Source organism: Mus caroli, unplaced genomic scaffold (assembly GCF_978045245.1).
Source record: "Mus caroli unplaced genomic scaffold, Mus_caroli_1 scaffold_18, whole genome shotgun sequence".
In the NCBI taxonomy this organism is placed as follows: Eukaryota; Metazoa; Chordata; class Mammalia; order Rodentia; family Muridae; genus Mus; species Mus caroli.
In genome coordinates, this window is record NW_028227273.1 from 69,698,950 (window position 1) to 69,720,630 (window position 21,681).

Below are 21,681 nucleotides of genomic sequence, written 5' to 3' on the forward strand. Positions count from 1 at the left end.
ATAGAATACATTTTTTATTTTATTTATTTTTTATTTTGGTTTTTCGAGACAGGGTTTCTCTGTGTAGCCCTGGCTGACCTGGAACTCACTTTGTAGACCAGGCTGGCCTAGAACTCAGAAATCCGCCTGCCTCTGCCTCCCGAGTGCTGAGATTAAAGGCGTGTGCCACCACCACCCGGCTACAAATTTTTTTAAAAAAAGGTTGCTTTACTTCTGGCTTTATTGCCACTCAATGTGGACAGTTTTATTGCTGCTTTTATTGAAAATAAATTTTTAAAAAATTCTCAATAATACATCCTAATTATGGTTTCCCCTCCCTCTACTTCTCCAAGTTTCTCTTCCCCTCCCCTCCCATCTGGATCCACCCACTTTCTGTCTCTCCTTAGAAAACAACCAGGCTTCTAAGGGAAAATAGTAAACTATAATATAGTATAACATAATTAATATAATATGATTAAACCAAAAACTAACACATTGAAATAGGACAAAACAAACAAACAGAAAGAAAGAGCCCAAGAAAGTACACAAAAAAACCCGATATAGATACTGAGACCTAAATGTTTGCATACTCTGGAATCCTATAAAAACACTAAACTGGAAGCCATAATATATAAGCAAGGACCTAATGGTAAAAAGAGAGAGAAAATAAACTATATATAAATACAATACAATAAAAACACAACTTAAAAAACCAAAAAAGCAGCTGGGCATGGTGGTATACCCCTTTAATCCTAGCACTTGGGAGGCAGAAGTAGGCGGATTTCCAAGTTCGAGGCTAGCCTGGTCTACAGAGTGAGTTTCAGGACAGCCAGGGCTGCACAGAGAAACCCTGTCTCAAAACCAAACCAGCCAAACAAACAAACAAACAAAAAAACAAACCAAAAAGCCCTGATGTGATATTGTGAAACAAGCACCCACCAAAGACGCTCTTGATTGATTTTTTTTTTTTCTGTTGGGCATCTACTGTTGGGCACATGGCCTACACTTAAGAGTAATTTGTTTCCTCAAGTGAGACTCCCTTGAAGAAAATTAAATTTGCCTTTGGAAGTGGTTACTGATTAGAGATAGCTTCCGGGTTAGAGTTGGAGCCACTTCTCCTTTCAGCGCGGGGACCATCCGTGTAGACTGTGCACACGCTGCCTCCATCTTGCAAGCTCGTATGGGTGTCTATCCTGTTGACTTGGGGGCCTTGTTTCCTTGGTGCCCTCCATTCTCTCTGGCTCTTCTACTCTTTATGCCTCCTCTTCCTCAAGGTTCTCTGGTCCCTGAGGGGAGGGATTGATGGAGACCTCTTTTTAGGACTGAGTGTTCCAAGGTCTCTCACTCTCCGTATAATGTCTGGCTGTGGGTCTCTCACTCTCTGTATAATGTCTGGCTGTGGGTCTCTCACTCTCTGTATAATGTCTGGCTGTGGGTCTCTCACTCTCTGTATAAGGTCTGGCTATGAGTCTATGTTTGTTCCATCTGCTTCAGGAAGAAGCTTTACTGAGGGTGGTTGAGCAATGCATCAATCTATGAGTATAGCAAAATATCATCAGGAGTCATCTTATTGCTAATTCTTTTAGTAGAATGGTAGTGTTTGGTTTTACCCCAGGTCCCTAGGCTATCTCGTCTCAGGTTCTTGGTCCCCTGAGCAGTGTTGGGTATGGGTCCCATCTCATGGACTGGATCTTAAGTCAAATCAGACACTGGTTGGCCACTTTCACAAGCCATAGGCAACCATTGATTGTACTAGCACATCTTGCAGTCAGGACACCATTGTAGGTCAAAGGGTTTGAGGCTTAGCTCTTGTTTACATTTCTCCCTTTAGTATTATTCAGAGTGCCTTCCTATACCAAAGACACTAGCGTGTAGGAGTGAAGGCTCTATATAGGTGCCAGCTTGACCTCTCCATGTTGAGTGAGTATAGGTATTGTGTTCAGCAATAGAACCTTGTGGTCAGTTTGTGGGAAGCAACCTATGCTCTTAGCAATAGCCTGGGTTTTTGGGGGGGTTCCCATGGGACGTCTTTGGCCAACAACTCAATTAGATGTAACCCATTTCCAGTACTATCAGCTTCATTTGGTGACAAGAGATGGCTAGGTGTGGGCTCTGTCTCCCCATTATTTAGATCCCCTTCATGTATGCATATACTATAGGAAGCTTCTCTGTAGTAGGTTACCATTCTACCCTTCCAATAGCCCTTAACTTTAGTTGTCCCTCCTCGGAGTCCCTCATCCCTTCCCCTCTCCCATGTGTCTTCCTCTTCCAGCTCCCCTCCCCACCACCCATACGATCTATTCTATTTCCCTTTCCAAGGAAGATCTGTCCCCCAATCCCTTACTCTATACCTAAGCTCTATAGTTGTATCGATTGTAGTTTGGCTATTATGTGCTTAGAAGCTAATACCCACATATAAGTGAACACATACCAAATTTGTCTTTCTGTATCTGGGTTACCTCACTCAGGATGATTTTTTTCTAGTTCCATTTATTTATTTATAAATTTCATGATTTCATTTAAAAAAACAGTTGAGTAATATTCTATTTTCTTTATCCATTCATCTGTTGAGAGACAGCTAGGTTGTTTCCAATATCTGGCTATTGTGAACAGAGCAGTAACGAACATGGTTGAGCATGTGTCTCAGTGGTAGGATGGGACATATTTTGGGTATATGCCCAAGAGTGATATAGCTGAGTCTTAAGGTAGATTCATTCCCATCTTCCTAAGGGACTATTGCTATGCTGATTTCCATAGTGGTTGTACAAGTTTACAGTCCCACCAGCAATGGAGCAGTGCTCCCCTTACTCTGCATCCTTGCCAGCATGAGCTGTTACTTGTGTTATTGATCTTAGCCTTCTGACTGGTGTTTGGATTTGCATTTTTCTGATGATTAAGGATATTGAACATTTCTGTATTTCTCAGTCATTTGAGATTTCTCTATTGAGAATTCGCTGTTTACATCTGTTTTAATTGCGTTATTTTCTTTTTTAACTTTTTAAAAAAGATTTATTTATTTATTATATGTCAGTACACTGTAGCTGTCTTCAGACACTCCAGAAGAGGGAGTCAGATCTTGTTACAGATGGTTGTGAGCCACCATGTGGTTGCTGGGATTTGAATTCAGCACCTTCAGAAGAGCAGTCAGTGCTCTTAGCCACTGAGCCATCTCTCCAGCCCTCTTTTTAACTTTTTATTGATTCTTTGTGAGTTTCACATCATGTACCTCAGTCCTGGTCATCTCCCTGCCCCCTCATATCTACCCTTCACCCTTGTAACCTTCCTCCACAAAATAAATACACACACACACACACACACACACACACAACAAAGCACAGAAAACATCTCAGTGGAAGCTGTAGTGTGTCACAGTGTGTCCCACAGTATATCTCTCTGTGCACACATCTTCACTTGCAATGAGTCATTGGTCTGGTTCAAGATCTCTGACATCCGAGACACCATCAATATTAGATCCTTATCAGGACTCCTCCTGGTTATCCTGTTGTTGCTCTGCGTCATGGAGAACCTGCGGCTTTGTAACTGGCCCTTTCACGCATTCCGATTATTCACAGATGATATAGATTTTGTGGTGGGCTGACTCCAAGTCCTAGATCTGGGCCTGGGTGGTAGCTGATCTGGTCAGCACACTGGCTCTCCCTGATCTGCACCACAGGACAAGCTTCCCAGCACTGCTCTGGCTAGGCCACCCATTGGCAGGAGGCAGGGTCAGTTCTGCTCTCAGGCCCTTGGGGCCAGCTCTGGCTCACCCACATGCATGCCTCCAGAGTCAGCTCCACTGTGTGCATCACCTCTACCAGGGCCAGCTCTAGTGTGCTGCCCAGGCAAGGTGCAGGGCCCCCTCTCCCAACTGCCTCAGGTGGAGAGGCTTGAGGGGGCAGAGGGCATCGCTACCTGCCACCCGCCTCCACCCCCATCCCCACCTAACTGCAGAGCAGTGGCAGGGCCACCTCTCCCTCAGTTGCTCCCTCCTGGCTGGCTTGCTCTCACCACCCCTTCCCCCATCTTTCATGGCTGAGCAGTTCCTATCATATTTTCTTGATGAGGCTTGCCTCTAAGATTCCTGTTTGAGTTCCTAAATTTGGGTTTTCTTTGTTTGTTAGTTTATTTTATGTGAGAGCACAGTTGCTGTCTTCACGCACCAGAAGAGGGCATAGGATCCTATTACGGATCCCATTACAGATGGCTGTGAGCCACCATGTGGTTGCTGGGAATTGAACTCAGGACCTCTGGAAGAGCAGTCAGTGCTCTAAACCACCGAGCCACCTCTCCAGCCCCTTGGGTTTTCTTTATTGATTCTATTTTCTCTTTCAGGCCTTGCACTGTCTTATCCATTTCTTCCACTGACATTTGTGTTTTCATAGATTTTATTTAGGTATTATTCATTTCCTCTTCAAGGGCCTCTATCATAGTCATAAAGGGCATTTTAAGGTCTTTGTCTTGTCCTTCAGCTAGGCTGCCATTCTCAGAACCTATTGTAGTCTGTAGGGTTGCTGGACTCTAGTGGAGATATACTGCCCTGTCTGTTACGGTGTTTTTACACTGGCGTCTAGGCATCTGGGTTTGGGATGATTGTAATTATAGTTGCTAATTGTTATCTGATCTGATCTTTGGTGAATGTCTTGTTCCTGTTGCTTTTTCCGGGTTTCAGGAGGATGTGGTGGGTGCTTGTTGTCTGGTAGGGAATTCGTCTGAGACTCTGGTAGGTGTGCCCACTGTGGGGGCGGGGTAACATATGTTTCTAGTTATTGGAAGCTGACACTTAGAAGTGGGGGCCAGGGGGCACTGAGAGGGTCCACAGGAAGGAGGGAAGCAGGGAGTTCTACTGGGGTCTGGTTAGTTCCCTGGGAATGGAGGCAGAGAGTGAGGAGAGGCCACAGGTAGTCTGTTACAGAGCTGGAGGTGAGACTGGGGAATTGGATTTGGAAGAGAGATCCGTGAAGATCTGCAGTTAGCCTGCCTGCTTCCCTAGCCCGACGACAGTTCTTACGGGCTTGGGAAGCACTGCTCTGAAAGTGTGGTTTTATGTTTCCCAGTAACTAAATACTATTCTAATTTAACTCATTCATCAGTTTGAGATTATAAAACCAAACAGCTCTTCTTTGGGGAGGTCAGTTGGTTAAGACACATGGTGAAGAACAAGCCATTTGCAGGGAGAGCTTCCAGGAGCAAGGCGCTCTGCAGGCAGGAAGAGAATGGTGGGACCCAGAGTTAGCAAGCACTTAGAGATCTGAATATCTGAAAGCCAGAAAGCCAAGTTAAAGGCGAGAACGGGAGAGTTGGGGTGCTGAACACGTTAAAGTGTTGAGTTTTCTTCTACATACAAAAAGGCAACCATAACAGTGGTTTAAGAAGACAAGTCACACGATATAATATGCTATAAAAGGGATTTCTTTAAAGCTGGGGGTTTGAGGGATGGGGGTGAGAGTGGTGCCAGTGAATGCCTTTAATCCCAGCACTTGGGAGTAAGAGGCCACCCTGGTCTACAGAGTAAACTTCAGGGCAACCAGAGAGCTACAAGGAAAAACCCTGTCTTGAAAAAACAAGCACACAAACAAAGGAGAACTATAATCTGGAAGGGGCAAAGAGAAAGGAAAAAGGAAAGGAAAGAATAGGTCATTCAGAAGCCCTTTCTGGGACTTTATATAAAGAAAAGAAAAAAAATTATAATCTTAAATACAGGAAATATAAAAACCATTTATTTTTATTTTATGTGTAAGTGTTTTCTTTTCTGAGTACCACATATGTGCCTGGTACCTGTGGAGGATAAGATCCTCTGCGCTTGTGCTACAGTTGGTTGTAAGCCACCATATGGATGCTGGAACCCAAATCTGGGTCCTTTGCAAGACCAGCAAGTGGGTAACCACTGAGACATCTCTCCATCCCCAGAATTCCCGAGGAGTCCCAGTGAGATTCCAGTACTGATAGAATATCAGAAGCCAGAGGCTTGGCATCAGATCAACAAGTCATTGCAATGAACATTTGTAAGCAAAGAGGTGTGGACAAAAGGGAGTACTGTAGGACACACTGAGAGCTTTCACAACGAGGTCCTTTTTTTTCTCTGCTTGCCAGGACATTGCAAGGATGGAGGGCAGGTATGGTGGGAAGATGAGTGGGAGTGGGGTGCACGATGTGAAATTCACAAAGAACCAATAAAAACTTTTTTTTAAAGAGGCACCTCATTCTGTATCTCAAAAAAACCCACCACAAATGTGCTATGGTCAATAAGCAAACATTCTTGAACCAAAAAACAAACAATAAGCTTGATCCACATCTCAAGTTATGTATCCAAAGGTTATGGTCGGCAGGCATCACGACTCCATGCGTAACGGTGCTTACCGCATAAATCTGACAGTTGAGTTCAATCCCTGGGATCCATGTAAGGTGGAAAAAGAGAGCTGCCTTAGTTAGGGTTTTATTACGGTGAAGAGACACCATGATTTTCTTATAAAAGAAATCATTTAATTGGGACTGGCTTACAGGTTCAGAGGTTCAGTTCATTATCATCATGGTGGGAAGCATGGCAGCCTGCAGGCAGACATGGTGGTGGAGGAACCAAGCGAGCATTGTACATTGATCCGAAGGCAGCTAAAGGAGACTGTGCCACATTGTGTGTAGCTTCAGCACAGGAAACTTTAAAGCCCACAGCACCACACAAGGCCACACTTACTCCAACAGGGCCACACCTCCTAATAATGTCACTCCTTATAGGCCAAGCATTCAAACACGTGAGCCTATGGGGGCCACAGCTATTCAAACCACAGCAAGAACCAACTCCACAAACTATACTGTGACCTCCACATGCACTTGCACTAACATAGCATACAGAATAATTAATAAATGAGAACTACTCTCTCAGCCAGACAGTGGTGGCACACACCTGTAATCCCAACACTTGGCAGGCAGAGGCAGGTGGATCTCTGACTTTGAGACCAGCCTGGACTACAAAGTGAGTTCCAGGACAGCCAGGGCTACACAGGGAAATCCTTTCTTAAAAACAAAGAAAACAAAACCAAACAACTATTCCCTGTAACTTTAACTTTTTTCCATGATGGATCATAATTTTAATGATGGATCTTAAATGCTTTAACCTCCCTTGTAGCCCACCACCCACGGGGAACACTGGGGGTGGGCAGGGCTGAATGGACCTGTTTAGAAAGGTTCTTTGGAGCAACTCCCATCTGTGTTGTCCGGAAATCAGCAATTCAGTTCACAGGTTAGCAGCAGCAGCCTGATCCACTCACAAACACTTCACAGATTACACCAGCAGTCCAGCTAGGTAGAGTCAGGATGGCAAACATGATTCCACAGCAGTGGCACTACCTAGCAGAGAGCCAGGCCTCAGCCTCCACTTGAGTCAACAGAAAGGACCAGGGCCAGCAGGAGCATCAGGGGAAGTTCTTGGCTATGCTTCTCTCAGCAAAGCAAAGATCATTGAAGACTTGAGACCAGCTGTTGTCCAGCTAGATCTATAAGCAAGCCTATCTCAGCCCCCATCACTGTCCATTGAATTCTTTTATATTCCCTTCAAACATCACATGTTCTCCATGGGTCCTGCCTCAGCGCGTGCATCTGTCTTAGCTGACATCACTCTGCCAATCAGCCTAAGTCTGCCGAAGCAGCAAGAAGCTGCAGCACGCCACCAGAAGGTTTTTGGTTCATTTCTCTCTAAGAAGTCCTGACAAAAGCAGCTCAATTATGCAATGTAAGGCAGACCAATACCTGCGTGTCTGTAGCAAAGGATCTTTCATCACGTGTCTTTTCATGTGCTTGCTTTATCGGGACATCCTTTCTCTTGTGCCTGCTCCAGCAACACGTTCCTTCATGGGCCCCAGCAAAACACCATCCAACACAACTGAGTTTCCAAAGAACCTTTAAGTTTCCATTTCAATTCCCCTCCTCAGCATTACTCTCTTGATGTCCAGAGATAGTTGCTGGCAGTTTCTGGGAATACAGTCTTCCCAGTATAAGTTCTGAACTGACTAGCAGTCATAACTACAAAAGACAGGGCTATCTCTTTGTAGTCCTGGCTGTCCTGGAACTTGCTCTGTAGTGCAGGCTGTCCTCAAACTGAGAGATCTACCAGCCTCTGCCTCCTGAGTTCTGAGATTAAATGCATGCACTACCACTGCCTAGCTAAAAGTCATACCTTTTAACTCGTCTTATTTCTTGTGTTTCTCTCTCTTGTTCATGTATTTGCAGAATGACTGAGTGATTGATTGGAGAAATAAGCTGGAATCTTAAGTGTCCTTAGGTGGGTGGGTGGCGCTGACGTTTGCTTTTATGCCCAGCTATTATTCACTGACTGGGTTTTTCTCTGTATAGTTCTAGGTTTTCCTTCAGTGCCTTTATTTGAAGACTATATAATTAAGGATCCCAAGTCTTTCTACATACTGGTGGGAATTATTTTTCACCATGACTTCAATAGCAGCAATGAACCTTTGCCACTTGTGGTAAGAAAATCCTTCCTATAATCATCTTACTATGTGATGATCCCCTGAGGTTGGGTTAATCAAGCCAATTTTCCCATCAGATTTTTTTCTATGGCAGCTTTGTCATTTTATATCCAGGGGAAATGAATGAATAATTCAGGTTCACGTTTTACAACTCACTCCGTTGTCATTTCCAGGAGGTTTAAAAGATATCTGCCATGAGTGAGTACCTGGCCTCAGTACAGGATGGAGTGTTCAGCTGTTCACCTCCACCACTTGGCCACAGAGAATCTTGGATCCTAGCTCTGCAATTTAGTGGCTATATAACCTTGGGACAGATGTTAACATTTCTGATTCGAATCTGTTTTGTTACCTGTGTAGTCGAGTTTTAATTAGTGCCTGGCTTATGAGTTAGATGTCAGGTTTATGCATGTAAAGTGTTTAGGATAGAGCAGTTGGGTAGATGGGGAGCAGAAATTTTCCTGTTGGGTTAGTTAATTGTCATTACTGCTCATCTAACAGACTTTAGGTTTGGTAGCTCGGCGAGCATGTTTAAAGAGGAAGCAAGATGTTGAACAAGGATATTTGATTTATGTTTTGCAGTAGATAAAACACTCACAGGTGGCTTTGGTGCTATGCAGGCTGTTTAGTGACTTTTAGAACTTGCACTGTGATTAATAAAAAAACCAAACAATGTTTTATAAGCATGAGGTTATGTCACACACATGTCAGATAACATATTGTATAATCCTACAGGCTCTTATTATTGTCCCCTTCACTGTGAGGAAGCTGAAGCACAATGATTGAGAGTAAATAACTTTCCTAGGGTGACAGTACTTCAACAAGGAATTTGGGGCTAAGGTCTAGGTGACCTGGTTCCAGAGTATTATACAGTGTCATTTTCCCATGTTGGTCACAGGGATAATTTCCAGAGAAATACAGGAAAGACCACTGTGTGAGTCTAGGAGGGACACTGTCCTATGTGGGCTTTTCTTTAGTTAGCATTACAGCCTAACAGTTTTGCTCTGTCCTGTGCCATTGCCGGGTTCCAGGATCTCATGGCCAAATGTTTTCTCCTTGTTTTCATAGGTGAAGTATGACTTGCGCTTTAGTTATGTTCAGAGGAACTTTGTATCACCGCCGAGGCATTTATTTTTTCAAGAGGAGATAGAAGGCTGGTGCACAGCCTTTCTTTACCCACCTAATCTAAGCCAAGCACCCCGGGAATTTTCGTATGCTGATGGAGGAAACCCTGGTGAGGAAACCCTGAAGCCTGTAACATTGCTGTGAGCACAGCCTCCTTGCTCTGTACTAGATATCTGTGATACTGTTCTGCTAACTGAAGGCTTGCTAAGATTAATTAGCCTTCCAGTAGAGGTCCAAGGGGCTGCCTTTGGAGAATGTGGCATTTAATAAAACAGGAACATTTCAGTGTAAGCAGCAGGTATGTATTTTGATTGTTGATAATGACATTGAGTTGCTCGGAAGAGTGAAAACATATTACAAGAACAAGGAGTACGAGGTTTTGTATTTCTCATGTTTTGCTTTTTAAAGTGTTCTCTACATACTACACAAGTGGCTTTCTTTAATTTGTTAAAAGTCATACAAAATAATGACTCCTTTTTCTTTTTCTTTTAGAAGAGTTGCTACTGGGCTGGGAGTATACCTCCATGGTTCTTGCCTAGCATGCACAAACCCTGTGTTCAGTCTCTAGCCCTGAATGTGCGCTGCTGACCGTTAGGGATGCTGTGTGGGAATTCATCTTGGTATAATGGTAGCTTCCAAGGTTACTGCCAGGAAAGGCATCCCAGATACCGGAGAACACAGAATTGACACATTCTGCTTTCTGCCCCACTAGCCTCTGCCTGATGGGTGTGGTTAGGGACCAGAATGCAGAGAATTTAGCAGACACAGTCACCAGGTCCCCACAGCTCTCAAGTAGCCTGTTGATAACCTGTGGGCAGCACACATATAGCACCAGAGTGGAACCATACTAAGTATAATAAGAATGGCCAATTATTTAAGGAAGACATAGCTATCATCATGAAGGAAACATGACATACTTTATGAATATGTAATGTTTATGTGACCTCCCTTTTCCACCTGGAAGTAGCATTCTTGTTTTTCTGCCTCCTCCCCAAACCTCCTGCAGTAGTGGGGACCTAACCCTGGACTTTCCACATAATGGGCCAACACTCTAGTACTGAGCTGTACCTCTAACCCTACTTTGTTGTTCAGTATTACTTTTACAATACTGGGGACAGAGCTTAGTGTCTCACATATACTAGCCAAATGCACTTCTCTCTCTCTCTCTCCCTCTCCCCCTCCCTCTCTCTCCACCCCCACAGGGTCTCTTGGAGTCCCAAGCTGACCACAAACTCATGAAGCCAAGGATCACCTTGAATGCTCCTGCCTGCGCTTTCCAAGTTACTGGGGTGCAAGCCTGTGTCATGGCTCACGTGTGTCAGCACACCCAGTCTTTAATATCGATGGAACACACATATGTTTGTATTTGTTTGACAAATGTTCCATTTTGTTGGGGGCCAGGAGTAGCCTCACAAACTCCATGAGCACCGATCTCAGTTAGCTAGGGAAGTACTTAGTGAGCATGTGCTCAGGACTAATCCAGCAGGGCCGGAGTCCAGACTCGGCGGGAGCTGCACGGGATGTCCAGCTGTAATCCTACAGAGCAGTAAACTTAAAATCTATAAACATCTGCACCAAGTTATTCCACCAATCAGGATTTAGGGATAGAGAATTTTCTTAGGAACATGTCTGTCGTACATTTGTCCTGCTTCTATTGGTTAGAGTATTTAACTGTGACAGGGGATTTGCATTTTCTTGCTTTCTTTTTTTTTCCTGTTTTTTCGAGACAGGGTTTCTCTGTGTAGCCCTGGCTGTCCTGGAACTCACTCTGTAGACCAGGCCGGCCTTGAACTCAGAAATCTGCCTGCCTCTGCCTCCCCAGTGCTGGGATTAAAGGCGTGCGCCAGCTGGATTTGCATTTTCTAACATTCATGTCTTAATTTACCAACCAGGGTGTCAGTTACCCACTGTCTTAGGGTTTTACTGCTGTGAGCAGACACCATAACCAAGGCAACTCTTATAGGAACAACATTTAATTGGGGCTGGCTTACAGATTCAGAGGTTCAGTCCATTATCATCAAGGGGTGGAACATGGCAGCATCCAGGCAGGCATGGTGCAGGAAGATCTGAGAGTTCTATATCTTCATCTGAAAGCTGTTAGTAGAATACTGTCTTCCAGGCAGTTAGGAAGAAGGTCTTAAAGCTTACACCCACAGTGACACACCTACTCCAACAGGGCCACACCTTCTATTAGTGCCACTCCCTGGGCCGAGCATATACAGACCATTATACCCTCATACATGTCTCTTTCTGCCAAGTAGGATATCAGTTCCCAGGGAGGTCTTGGGAACTTAAACTTTACTTGACCCCTGTGCAAAATGGAAGTCTTATTCCAAATAGCTGCAGGTGTCTCTCTTATCTTGGGGTCCATCCCAGCGGCAGCTTTTAAAAGCAAACACCATAAAAGCTCATACAGGTACAGGAAGGGCTGCTCTGTGGTTCCGGTCCAAGATGATTATGGCTAACTGTACAAAGCAGGTCTACTGACTTCTGTTGTGATTGGTTTCCCAAAGCACAGAACATAACAGAATATGCAGTCAACTTGAGCACTAAACAGAAGAAAAAAATATGAGAAGGTTTCCTTATAATATTAGTAACAGCACAAAATAAATGGCAGGCTAGCCAGGTAGCAGTTACCTAGGTTTTAACATTCTCTCTAGGCCTTAATACATTATCTGTGTTTAAACATGCCTCATTCACTACCCAGTAAATACACTTCTTGTAATTTCTACTTTCCCTTAAATTTGATGATGGAAGAACATCGGCTATAAGCACTGCTGCAGGCCTCCCTCTCTGCCTGCCTGAGTCATTTTAAATATTCCGCTCCTGCTTTGGGGGATATCTCCAGGCTCTGTATCTAGAATTCCTGAACCTGGGGCTAGGGAGATGGTCCAGCTGGTGTAGTGCCGCTCCACAAGCTGAGAACCTGAGCTGAGTCTCCAGGACTCCTGTGGACAGCTGGGTGTGATACCACGTTTATAATCTCAGCAATGGGAGACAGAGACCAGCTGATTCCTGGGGCTCCCTGGTCAACCTAGCCTAATCATCAACCCCCAGTCCCAGCAAGAGACCCTGTCTCAAAAACAAGGTTTAGTGCTCTTCAGGGATAACACTAAAAGTTGGCCTCTATCTTCCACATACATGGGGACAGTGGCAGCAGTGGGGGATGGGAGTTCTGAACACATGGCCCCTGCATGACCCTGCTTGACCCCTGCGTTAGTTAAGGCTTCATTTGATTTTACTTGCTCTTTCTGAATCTTTAGGTCTCTCTTTGGTTCTAATTCCATCCACCTTGCCTACCCGCAACTGGGGTGGGGGGAATAGCGGCAGCTTCTTCCTTGAGATCTCATGGTCCTAGCTGGCTGTGCCAATCCCCACTCCTTTGTTTCCCCTCTGGAGGAGGGAATGCACATAGGACTTCTAGAGATGCCTCACCTGAGTTTAAGGCTACCTGCTTATCCTTAGCCAAATATGAAGGGGAAGGGCCCTTTATCAGGAAACATCCTGTATGTACTGGATAATAAATACCACAGAGCCAGAGTGCGAAGGGACAAGGTGCTCTCTACCTTGGAAGATCCTTGTATAGAACATGCCTTGTCTTTTCTGCCAAAATTTGTTTTCTGCTGGGTAGTGGTGGCGCATGCCTTTAATCCCAGCACTTGGGAGGCAGAGGCAGGTGGATTTCTGAGTTCAAGGCCAGCCTGGTCTACAAAGTAAGTTCCAGGACAGTCAGGGTTACCCAGAGAAACCCTACCTCGAAAAGTGAAAACAAACAAAAAACCAAAAAACCACAAAAGCCCCCAACAGAATTTGTTTTCTGATCATTGCTTCATTCCCCGGCCCTCCAGAGGCCCCTCTCTGTCCTCTATGGTGTTTGATGAGGTCTGGGGGAACATCTTTCTCATTTCCTGAGAAAGGGCACGTCCCCTCCCTATTCTGCTAAGGATAAGCAGGTAGCCTTAAACTCAGGAGGTAAGGCATTCCTAGAAGCTCCTATGTCCTACAGGACTCTGAAGCTGGCTTGTGACTCAGCATTCGCTGCAGGAAGCTCTGCTGGCTTTCTGAAACTTCCCAGTGTGAGTAAAGGAGAGTTTTCCTTAGTGACAGCTTTCTGTCATCTTGTCTGTTGTGGAAAGGAACATAACTGTATTTAACAGTGTAGATGTCCCCACTTGGCTCCCAGTTTACTGGACCTGGCCACTCCATGACAGCCCCCAGCTCCCTCTCTGACACCTCCAGACTTGTGGAGAAGTCACAGCACACCACTGAAAGGCTCTTTCCTTCACACAGAGCCAACGATTCCTGAGTGAGGGCCCAGAAGCCAATTCTCACAGGAAGGATGCAAGCTCTCCAGTTCATTTTAGGTTTCTTGGATGCCCTATTTGTGAGAGGTTAAACATGGACACCAGTTAAACAACTAACTATTCTTCCAAAATTGAGGTATTGTCAACACCTCCGTATAGGATGACTGCACAATGGTCTTGAAGCCTTTGGCCTGCAGGCCAAACTGGAACCCAAGTCTCGATACTCAAGTTCTTACCCTGATTCCAGAAAATATACTGTAATTGTTTACTGAAAACACTCCTGCAAAACAAACAAGAGTACGTAACATTAGCCAGGATGTTGTCCAGGTTATTAATAACCATGAGTTTGTCCTTCCCTTTCTCAGTTTGACAGATCTGGAGGTTTGCCCATATCTAGACAATGGGACATAGTGGTCATCTCTACTACAGGGATAATATCCCCCTACCTGAAGGCTGCTTGCCCTTGCTTGGAACTAGAGCAGATATCATTCCAGGGATCCTTGCTGTGCAATCTTTTTTATCAAAAGCTGGAACACCACTACACTGTTGAAAAGAGGGCTGCTTATGATAAGGACAGTGCTTGTTGCTTGCCAGCAAAGTACAAGAATGTAATCCTTTCTTTATGCAGCAGTCAGCACAATCAGGAAGTCTGTGTCTTTCAAATGCATTGAGTTTAACCATCCTGTATGTACTGGATAATAACTACTGTAGAATGGATGCTCTGCCCACGGAGCCAGAGTGCGAAGGGACAAGGTGTTCTCTACCTTGGAAGATCCTTGTATAGAACATGCCTTGTCTTTTCTGCCAGAATTTGTTTTCTGATCATTGCTTCCTTCCCCAGCCCTCCAGAGTGGCCCCTCTCTGTCCTCCATGCTGTTTGATGAGGTCTCTGGGAACATCTTCTGGCTTCTGTCTTAACGACTAGCCAGGAGCCACCCGAATTTTCAGTCTTTTCAGTCTTCAATCTTTACTTTCTTACACTCGATACTCTGTTTTCTTGTAGGCTACAACAAAGAAGGCTTCCTGGCCATACAGCATGCCGTAGACAAAGCGATTATGCGGCACCATGCCCCCAAAGCAGCACTCAACATGTTCAAGGATCTCCACGTCTTGGTGCAGAGATTCCCGTTTGGGCCCCATATCCAGGACCCATTCTTAGTGATCCTTCAGAATGAGTTCCCCCTGCTCCTCATGCTCAGCTTCATCTGTGTTGAGCTCGTAATCACCAATTCTGTTTTGTTGGAGAAGGAGAGGAAACAGAAGGTAACTCTGTCCTCAAGTGCAGGGCTCTGGGGAGGCCGCTGTTGAAATGTCCCGAATAGGACCAAGACCTGGGCAGGTGGGAGGAGCCTCTACCTCTCAGGTACAAATGGAGAACACTTTCTTATCTGTAGGAGGGAGTACCGTCTCTTGATATTGCCCATATGCTTGCTTTTAGATTGCCCAGCCTAATAAGTCCTAGTAGGTCAGCACACCGCTGCTAACAGGGCAGGTGTGAAGATGTTCACATACAGGGAACTTGTATCCACAATTAACTCACCCCCATCTGTGGGAAGGCTGTCTGGAAGCATCTTCTGGGAAAACACAACCTAAGAGGCTTTTGTGACCTCTGAGTTGGTCCCGAGGCTGTTGGCACTGCTCACGTTCTGTGCTTTTCTGGTCACACGACCTCCATTACTTCTTTTTCCTGCTTAGGTTTTCATTTCTTAGACGTGGTGTCCTTCTGTGGCCAGCAGTGAATGTCCTGAGCCCACACTGTGTTTCCAGCTGACTGTGGACTCACAGTCCTTTTGCTTCTGCCTCCCAGGTTCTAGAAGTACACCTGGCCAAGTGTCAGTCCCTGTTCTATTCCTTCACCATTTAGCTAGATCAGTCTCCGTCAGCCTTAGTGGCTGATAGAGTCCAGGCACACACAGCCTGTCACCCGAATCTGCTGGATTGCAGTGACAGACTCTCAGACTAGAGACCCTAAGACATGCAACGGCACTGGTAACTAGTCTCCTGAGTCTAACCCCAGGCTCTCTTGCTTTTCTAGGAATATATGTGTATGATGGGAGTGGAGAGCTGGCTGCACTGGGTTGCTTGGTTCATCACGTTTTTCATTTCTGTCTTAATTACTGTTTCTGTTATGACCGTTCTTTTTTGCACAAAGGTATGCTTTGTTCTTTAGAATATGGTGAGCCATGAATGGGTAGGAAAGAATAGGGTGTGGGGTGGGTGACGCAGTTATTGATGAATGTGTAGAGGTTTTTGCTGAAACTATGGGGAATTAAGCATTCCTCACCCTCTTCCATCTTCTCCTCTCCTGCCCCCTTTTTTCTTTTTTCTTTTGAGACAGAGGCTCACTATGGAGCCCTGGCTGTCATGGAATTCACTCTACAGACCAGACTGATCTTGAATTTATGTTAACCCTCAACTTTATCTCCAAAATGCTGGGGTTACGCCTTGTACTGCCAAACCTAATCTAGTATTTAGGGACTTGAGGCTCACAAATTACTCTCCGCAGGCTTGAAAATATAAATTTCACACTGTACAATAGTTGAAAATACTTGCTAACATTATTTTACTTCAGTGTCACCATGGTTTTGTTTTTGTTTTTGTTTTTTGTTGTTGTTTGTTTGTTTTTAGAGACAGGGTTTCTCTGTGTAGCCCTGGCTGTCCTGGAACTCACTTTGTAGACCAGACTGGCCTCGAACTCAGAAATCTGCCTGTCTCTGCCTCCCAAGTGCTGGGATTAAAGGCATGTGCCACCACCGCCTGGACACCATGTTTTTTTTTTTGTTTGTTTTGTTTTGTTTTGTTTTTTTTATGGTGTCAATAGAGTTTGATACTAACATTTGCCTGGGGACATTTACCAACCCACTACTTGGATGTATAAAAACTTACCTCCTAAACTGTGAATGTTTTATCAGTGTGATGAAAGGAAGGCAAGAAAACCCAGACTAAACAGGAAAATATTTCAGACAGAAGAAATAACCAGAGGACATTAAAACAGAAGACACAAAGTAACAACAGGAACACTGAAGTTATCTGTCCTAGTGAAAGTGTCACAAATGAAATAAACGTATGCTGGCAGTGTAGCTCAGTGGTAGAACACATGACATGGGTATAGAAGGCCTTTAGTGCAATGCCCAAGACACACACCCCCAAGAGAAAAAAATATTCGCATTAGATCAAAAACTAAATCCAAACTTATTTTTCCCTGAAAAATATTCAGAACATAATTTATAAATGATAACAGATGGTAGATCAGATGTCTGCCTTGAAAAAACTATAATTCTAAATTAAAAACAATCTTTTCTACAGTGTTTTATGGATATCTCATGTTTTCTTCACTTGTGTGGTTGTTTTGTAGATAAACAGCGTGGCTGTGTTCAGGAACAGTAACCCTATCCTGATATTTATTTTTCTAATGTGTTTTGCCATCGCCACAATTTTCTTTGCATTCATGATGAGCACATTCTTCCAAAGAGGTGAGTACTGACGTCATTTTCTCTAAGTACTGACGTCATTTTCTGTGGATGGATGTTAGTGACTTTTCTCTGAATGCTCTGTCTGCCATTTCCATGACTGACAGCAAAGGTATTTATTACTCCTCCATTGCCAAGTTTTCTCTTATATAGTTATCTCAGCAGTGGGAGAATTCTATTCCCTATTAAAGCCTTGTTAGAACACATGATGATATATATGTATAACACACACACACACACACACACACACACACACGCACGCATATATTACATAAGGAATGTGTGTTTTAACAAAAAAGGTAAAAGGAACAGAAAATGAGCTCAGCAGCCCCCCAAAAGGGACTGTTTATAAGAACCAGGAAGAAATGTGATACAAATGGGGCCGGAAGCTTATCATTTATATTTGCACGTTTATATATCAAATAACTCGCTCCAATATGTGACTCCCAGAAAATACTGGCCCTGCCAAGATGGAGAAGTTATGTGGATCTAAACGTTACCTCCTGGTTCCAGCCATCCCTCCATGGCTTTATAGCAAGCACAGGAGGGTACTAGTCAAGTCAGGGAACTTAGAAGATACTCGTGGAAGGATGCCTGCAACTGGGACTGGAGGGTTCTCAAGGTTGAAACCTTAAACACGAGGTCAAGCACAGTAAATAAGCAGACATTTAGAAATCAAAGGTGACCAATGATGTCGGAAACACAAACCATAGTCAGAAGGAGGCAAAATGGGGGGCAAGGGACAAATGAAAGCAAAAGTAGATCATGTAACTTAACACCGGTAGATCATCCAGCCTAGCACTGGTAATTGACTGGCTTTTGACAATGGGGTCTTCTCAGCAAAGGATGCTGGAATAACCGGAAGTCAATCTTCAAAAGAATTGACCTCGAGAGCTACACACATCACACACACAAATTGACCATACTGATTGTAAATCTGAATGTAACTGATAAGTCATATTAAAAGAAGATACAGGGAGGCTGGCTCAGTGGGGGAAATGTTTGCCGTGTGAGCATCACGACCCCCATTCAATCCCTCAGCCTCCATGAAAAAACCTCGGTACCGTACATTCCTAATGCACGCTGGGAGGAAGCAAACAAAAGCAACCCTGAGGCTTGCTCGGTGTTGGATGAGTGAGAGACCCTTAGTTAAGAGACCCAGTGTCAGCCTCTGGCCTCCACATGCATACCCATGTAAATCGACATGAACACACACACACGTATATGCATAAGAACATATACTAGATAAAGACAACATGAAGTCAGGAGGGGCGTGGGCTGAGTGTGTCCTTGTGGGAGCCGAGGGGATGGAGTGGGGGAGCGTAGGTATAATCAAAATATGCTAAATACACAAATGGAAATTTCAAAGAATAAGCAGAAATATTCTTAAACACTAAGAGAAAACCTTCATGATTTTGCATTATGCAAATGACGTCTGAAGACTCCAGAAATGCAGCCAATGAAAGATACAACTGGTAGCTGAATTTCAGAAAAATTTAAAACTTTTGAACCATCAATGTTACCGTGAAAAAAGTGCTGGTGCCAGGGGGTGGTGGTTCACCTTTAATTCCAGCACTTGTGAGGCAGAGTCAGACGGATCTCTGAGTTCAAGGTCAGCCTGATGTACAAAGCGAATTCCAGAACAGCCAGGGCTATACAGAGAAACCCTGTCTTGAAAAAAACCAAGCCAAACAAACAACAAACAAGGATCCCCCCCCCGCCCCCCCGTGCTAGCAGGTCTGCTGGATTCCCCTTCTGTGCTAGCATGGCTATCGGATCATATTTGTTTAGGGTTAGGCAGTGCTGTTGATGAGACTTCACGGGTATAGCCTTTCTGATATTTCTAGAAGATGCACTCCCACAGAAGACTTCCTGTCCCTCTGGCTTTAATAATTTTTCTGCCCCCCTCTCCCACTGTGACTCTTGAGCCTCAGGTGCAGGAGCTGGGTTGTAGATGTGCCAGTTGTGCCTGGCATCACATCATCTATTGTTCTCTTTACTTTGATTGGTTGTGGGTTTCTGTAATGGTCTCCATTTTGATGTTTCCTTAGATGAAGGGTGAGACTTACCTGTGTATGTAGAAAATCCGTATATACACATTACCACCCCCCATGTGTGTGAATAAATATTTAGAATGAAGTTAGGAGTTATGCTAGCTTAGCAGAGTGGCAGGCAGTTCTAAGTTCTCCCCTGTGATCCGTGACTTCACCAGCCCCGGGTAGGTGGCTAGGTTCCTGGTAACAGGCATAGTTTTCCTCTTGTTGAGTGGGCCTCTAACCCAGTTAGAGAGCTGAGGTTCCTGCCAAGGTATGTGTGCCTCCGCTGTCCCCTCAGCGCTAGTGTGTCACGCTGGCTGTTGTTGCAGCCCATAGGCAGCATTGCTGTGTAGGAATATTGGTTTCTTTCTTCCTTTGGAAAATTTCATAGCACCTTCTGTTATCATGAAAGCGAGTCGGTCCTCAGGTCAGGCCCAGCCTGGCTCCTCTGAGGCCATGTCCAAATGCATGATGTCTTCGGGAATAGGATCTTGCTTTCAGTCTCAGGGAGGCAACCCAGGGCAGCATCCATGACCTACAGTGTTTTGGGAGTCTCCTGGACCATCCTGACCAACAATGCTGAAGGGACTACTCATGCCTGGTGTGCTTCTGTTAGTCAGTCTATAGCTCTTGGGAGGAACCTTGTCAGCCCAGATGGGAAATTTTCATTTAAGCTACATATGCACATTGCAAACTTATATTATTTGCAACATTAGGTAAATGGATAATAACGTGATGCTTTGTGACCCTTTTAGGAACCCTTACTGTGATTTTATTCTCCTTTGTTCTACTTCTATTGTTATTTCTCTCTTCTCCTTGACTACCCCCCACCTCCATTTTCCTGTTTCCCTCTTCAAATCACTTGCACCCTGCTCCTCCCCTCTCCATGCCGTCTTCACCATGAAGAACTTTGACTTTCCTGTTTCCTGCAGTTACTCCAGGTTGTTTGCTTGCATCTGAAGACTTGAGCTGGGAGCCACAGATGAGAGAGAACACACGACATTTGCCTCTCTGGGTCTGGGTTTACCTCATTCAGTATGATCTTTTCTAGTTCAAGACTTCGATATTCTATGGCTTCTGGGCTGGAGAGATGACTCCGTGGTTAAGTGCACCGCCTGCTCTTCCTGAAGCCCTGAGTTCAAATCCTAGCACCCACATGGCAGCTCACAACCGACTGTAACTCCTGTTCCACGGGACCCAACAACCCTCACACAGACACACATGAAGTAAAAAAAAAAAAAAAAAAAAAAAACACCAATGTACATAAAAATACAAATAAGCAAATTATTTTTAAAAAGACAATTCCATGACTTCATCTCCTTTATAGTTGAATCGTATTCCACAGTGCATGGGTAACACACTGTCGTTATCACTCTTTAGTTGAAGGATCTGCAGGTTGTTCCCATTTCCCAGCTATGGTGAATGGATGGCAGTGGACATGGCCGAGCAGGAAGCTGTGGAACATGTCTTCTGGGCATATGTGGAGGAGCGGGTTAGCTGGGCCTGCTTGGGGATTTATCTGTAGCTTTTTGATAGTTCTCCGCACAGATTTTAGAACAGCTAGATACGTTTGCAGTTGAATACATGATGAACGAGGTTCCCTTTGCCCCACATCCTTGGTACCAGTTTGTTGTAGTTGTTGATCTCTGCTCTTCTGGCTGGGGTGAGATGAAATCTCAATGTTGTTTTGATTTTTATTTCTCTAATTTCTGGAAACAATGAGCATTCTCTTTAGGATATTGTTTAGTATTTTTTTTCCTCCTTTGAGAACTCTCTGTTCAGATCTTAAGCCTCTTATTTGAGTGGGTCACTTGGGTTTTGTTTGTTTGTTTGTTTGTTTGTTTTTTCCTGTTTTTGATATATTTACATGTTCTGGATATTAGTGGTCTGTCAGGTTTTGTAGTTGGCGAGGACTCTCTCTCCTTCTGTGTGGCACCGGCTCTTCTTGCAGAGGACGGGTCTGGTTCCCGGTTCCCACATAGTGGCTCACAGCCATCTGTAACTCCAGCTCCAGGGATTCCAATGCCCTCTTCTTGTCTCTGTGGGTACCAAGCATAGATTCAATACACACTCATATGCACACATGCACATAGAGGCAAAATACTCACATGCATAAATGAACATAAAATTTTTCAAATATTTTTACAGAGATTATAGATTTATCTGACATATAAATTTATGGGAAGTTCTCAACAAGACACTGGGGAATCAAATCAAGCATGTTAAAGGAATTAAACACCATGCCAAAAAGGATTTATCCCAGAAATGTAAAATTTATTTATAATCCCAGCACTTT

At 44.3% G+C, this 21,681-nt stretch overlaps 1 protein-coding gene across 4 annotated transcripts in view; it reads left to right on the forward strand.

Annotated features, from left to right (window-relative positions):
* Window positions 1-21,681, forward strand: part of LOC110283822 (ATP-binding cassette sub-family A member 17) — a 108,831-nt gene that overhangs the window by 17,855 nt on the left and 69,295 nt on the right. For 3 of the 4 annotated variants that reach the window (XM_021149347.2, XM_021149346.2, XM_021149349.2), the window contains exons 4-8: window positions 8,323-8,450; window positions 9,519-9,684; window positions 14,883-15,142; window positions 15,915-16,031; window positions 17,235-17,352. In XM_021149347.2, the coding sequence (XP_021005006.1) occupies window positions 8,323-8,450; window positions 9,519-9,684; window positions 14,883-15,142; window positions 15,915-16,031; window positions 17,235-17,352 (789 nt within the window). The remainder of the gene's footprint in view (window positions 1-8,322; window positions 8,451-9,518; window positions 9,685-14,882; window positions 15,143-15,914; window positions 16,032-17,234; window positions 17,353-21,681) is intronic. The other variant, XM_029471709.2, reaches the window with a different exon arrangement.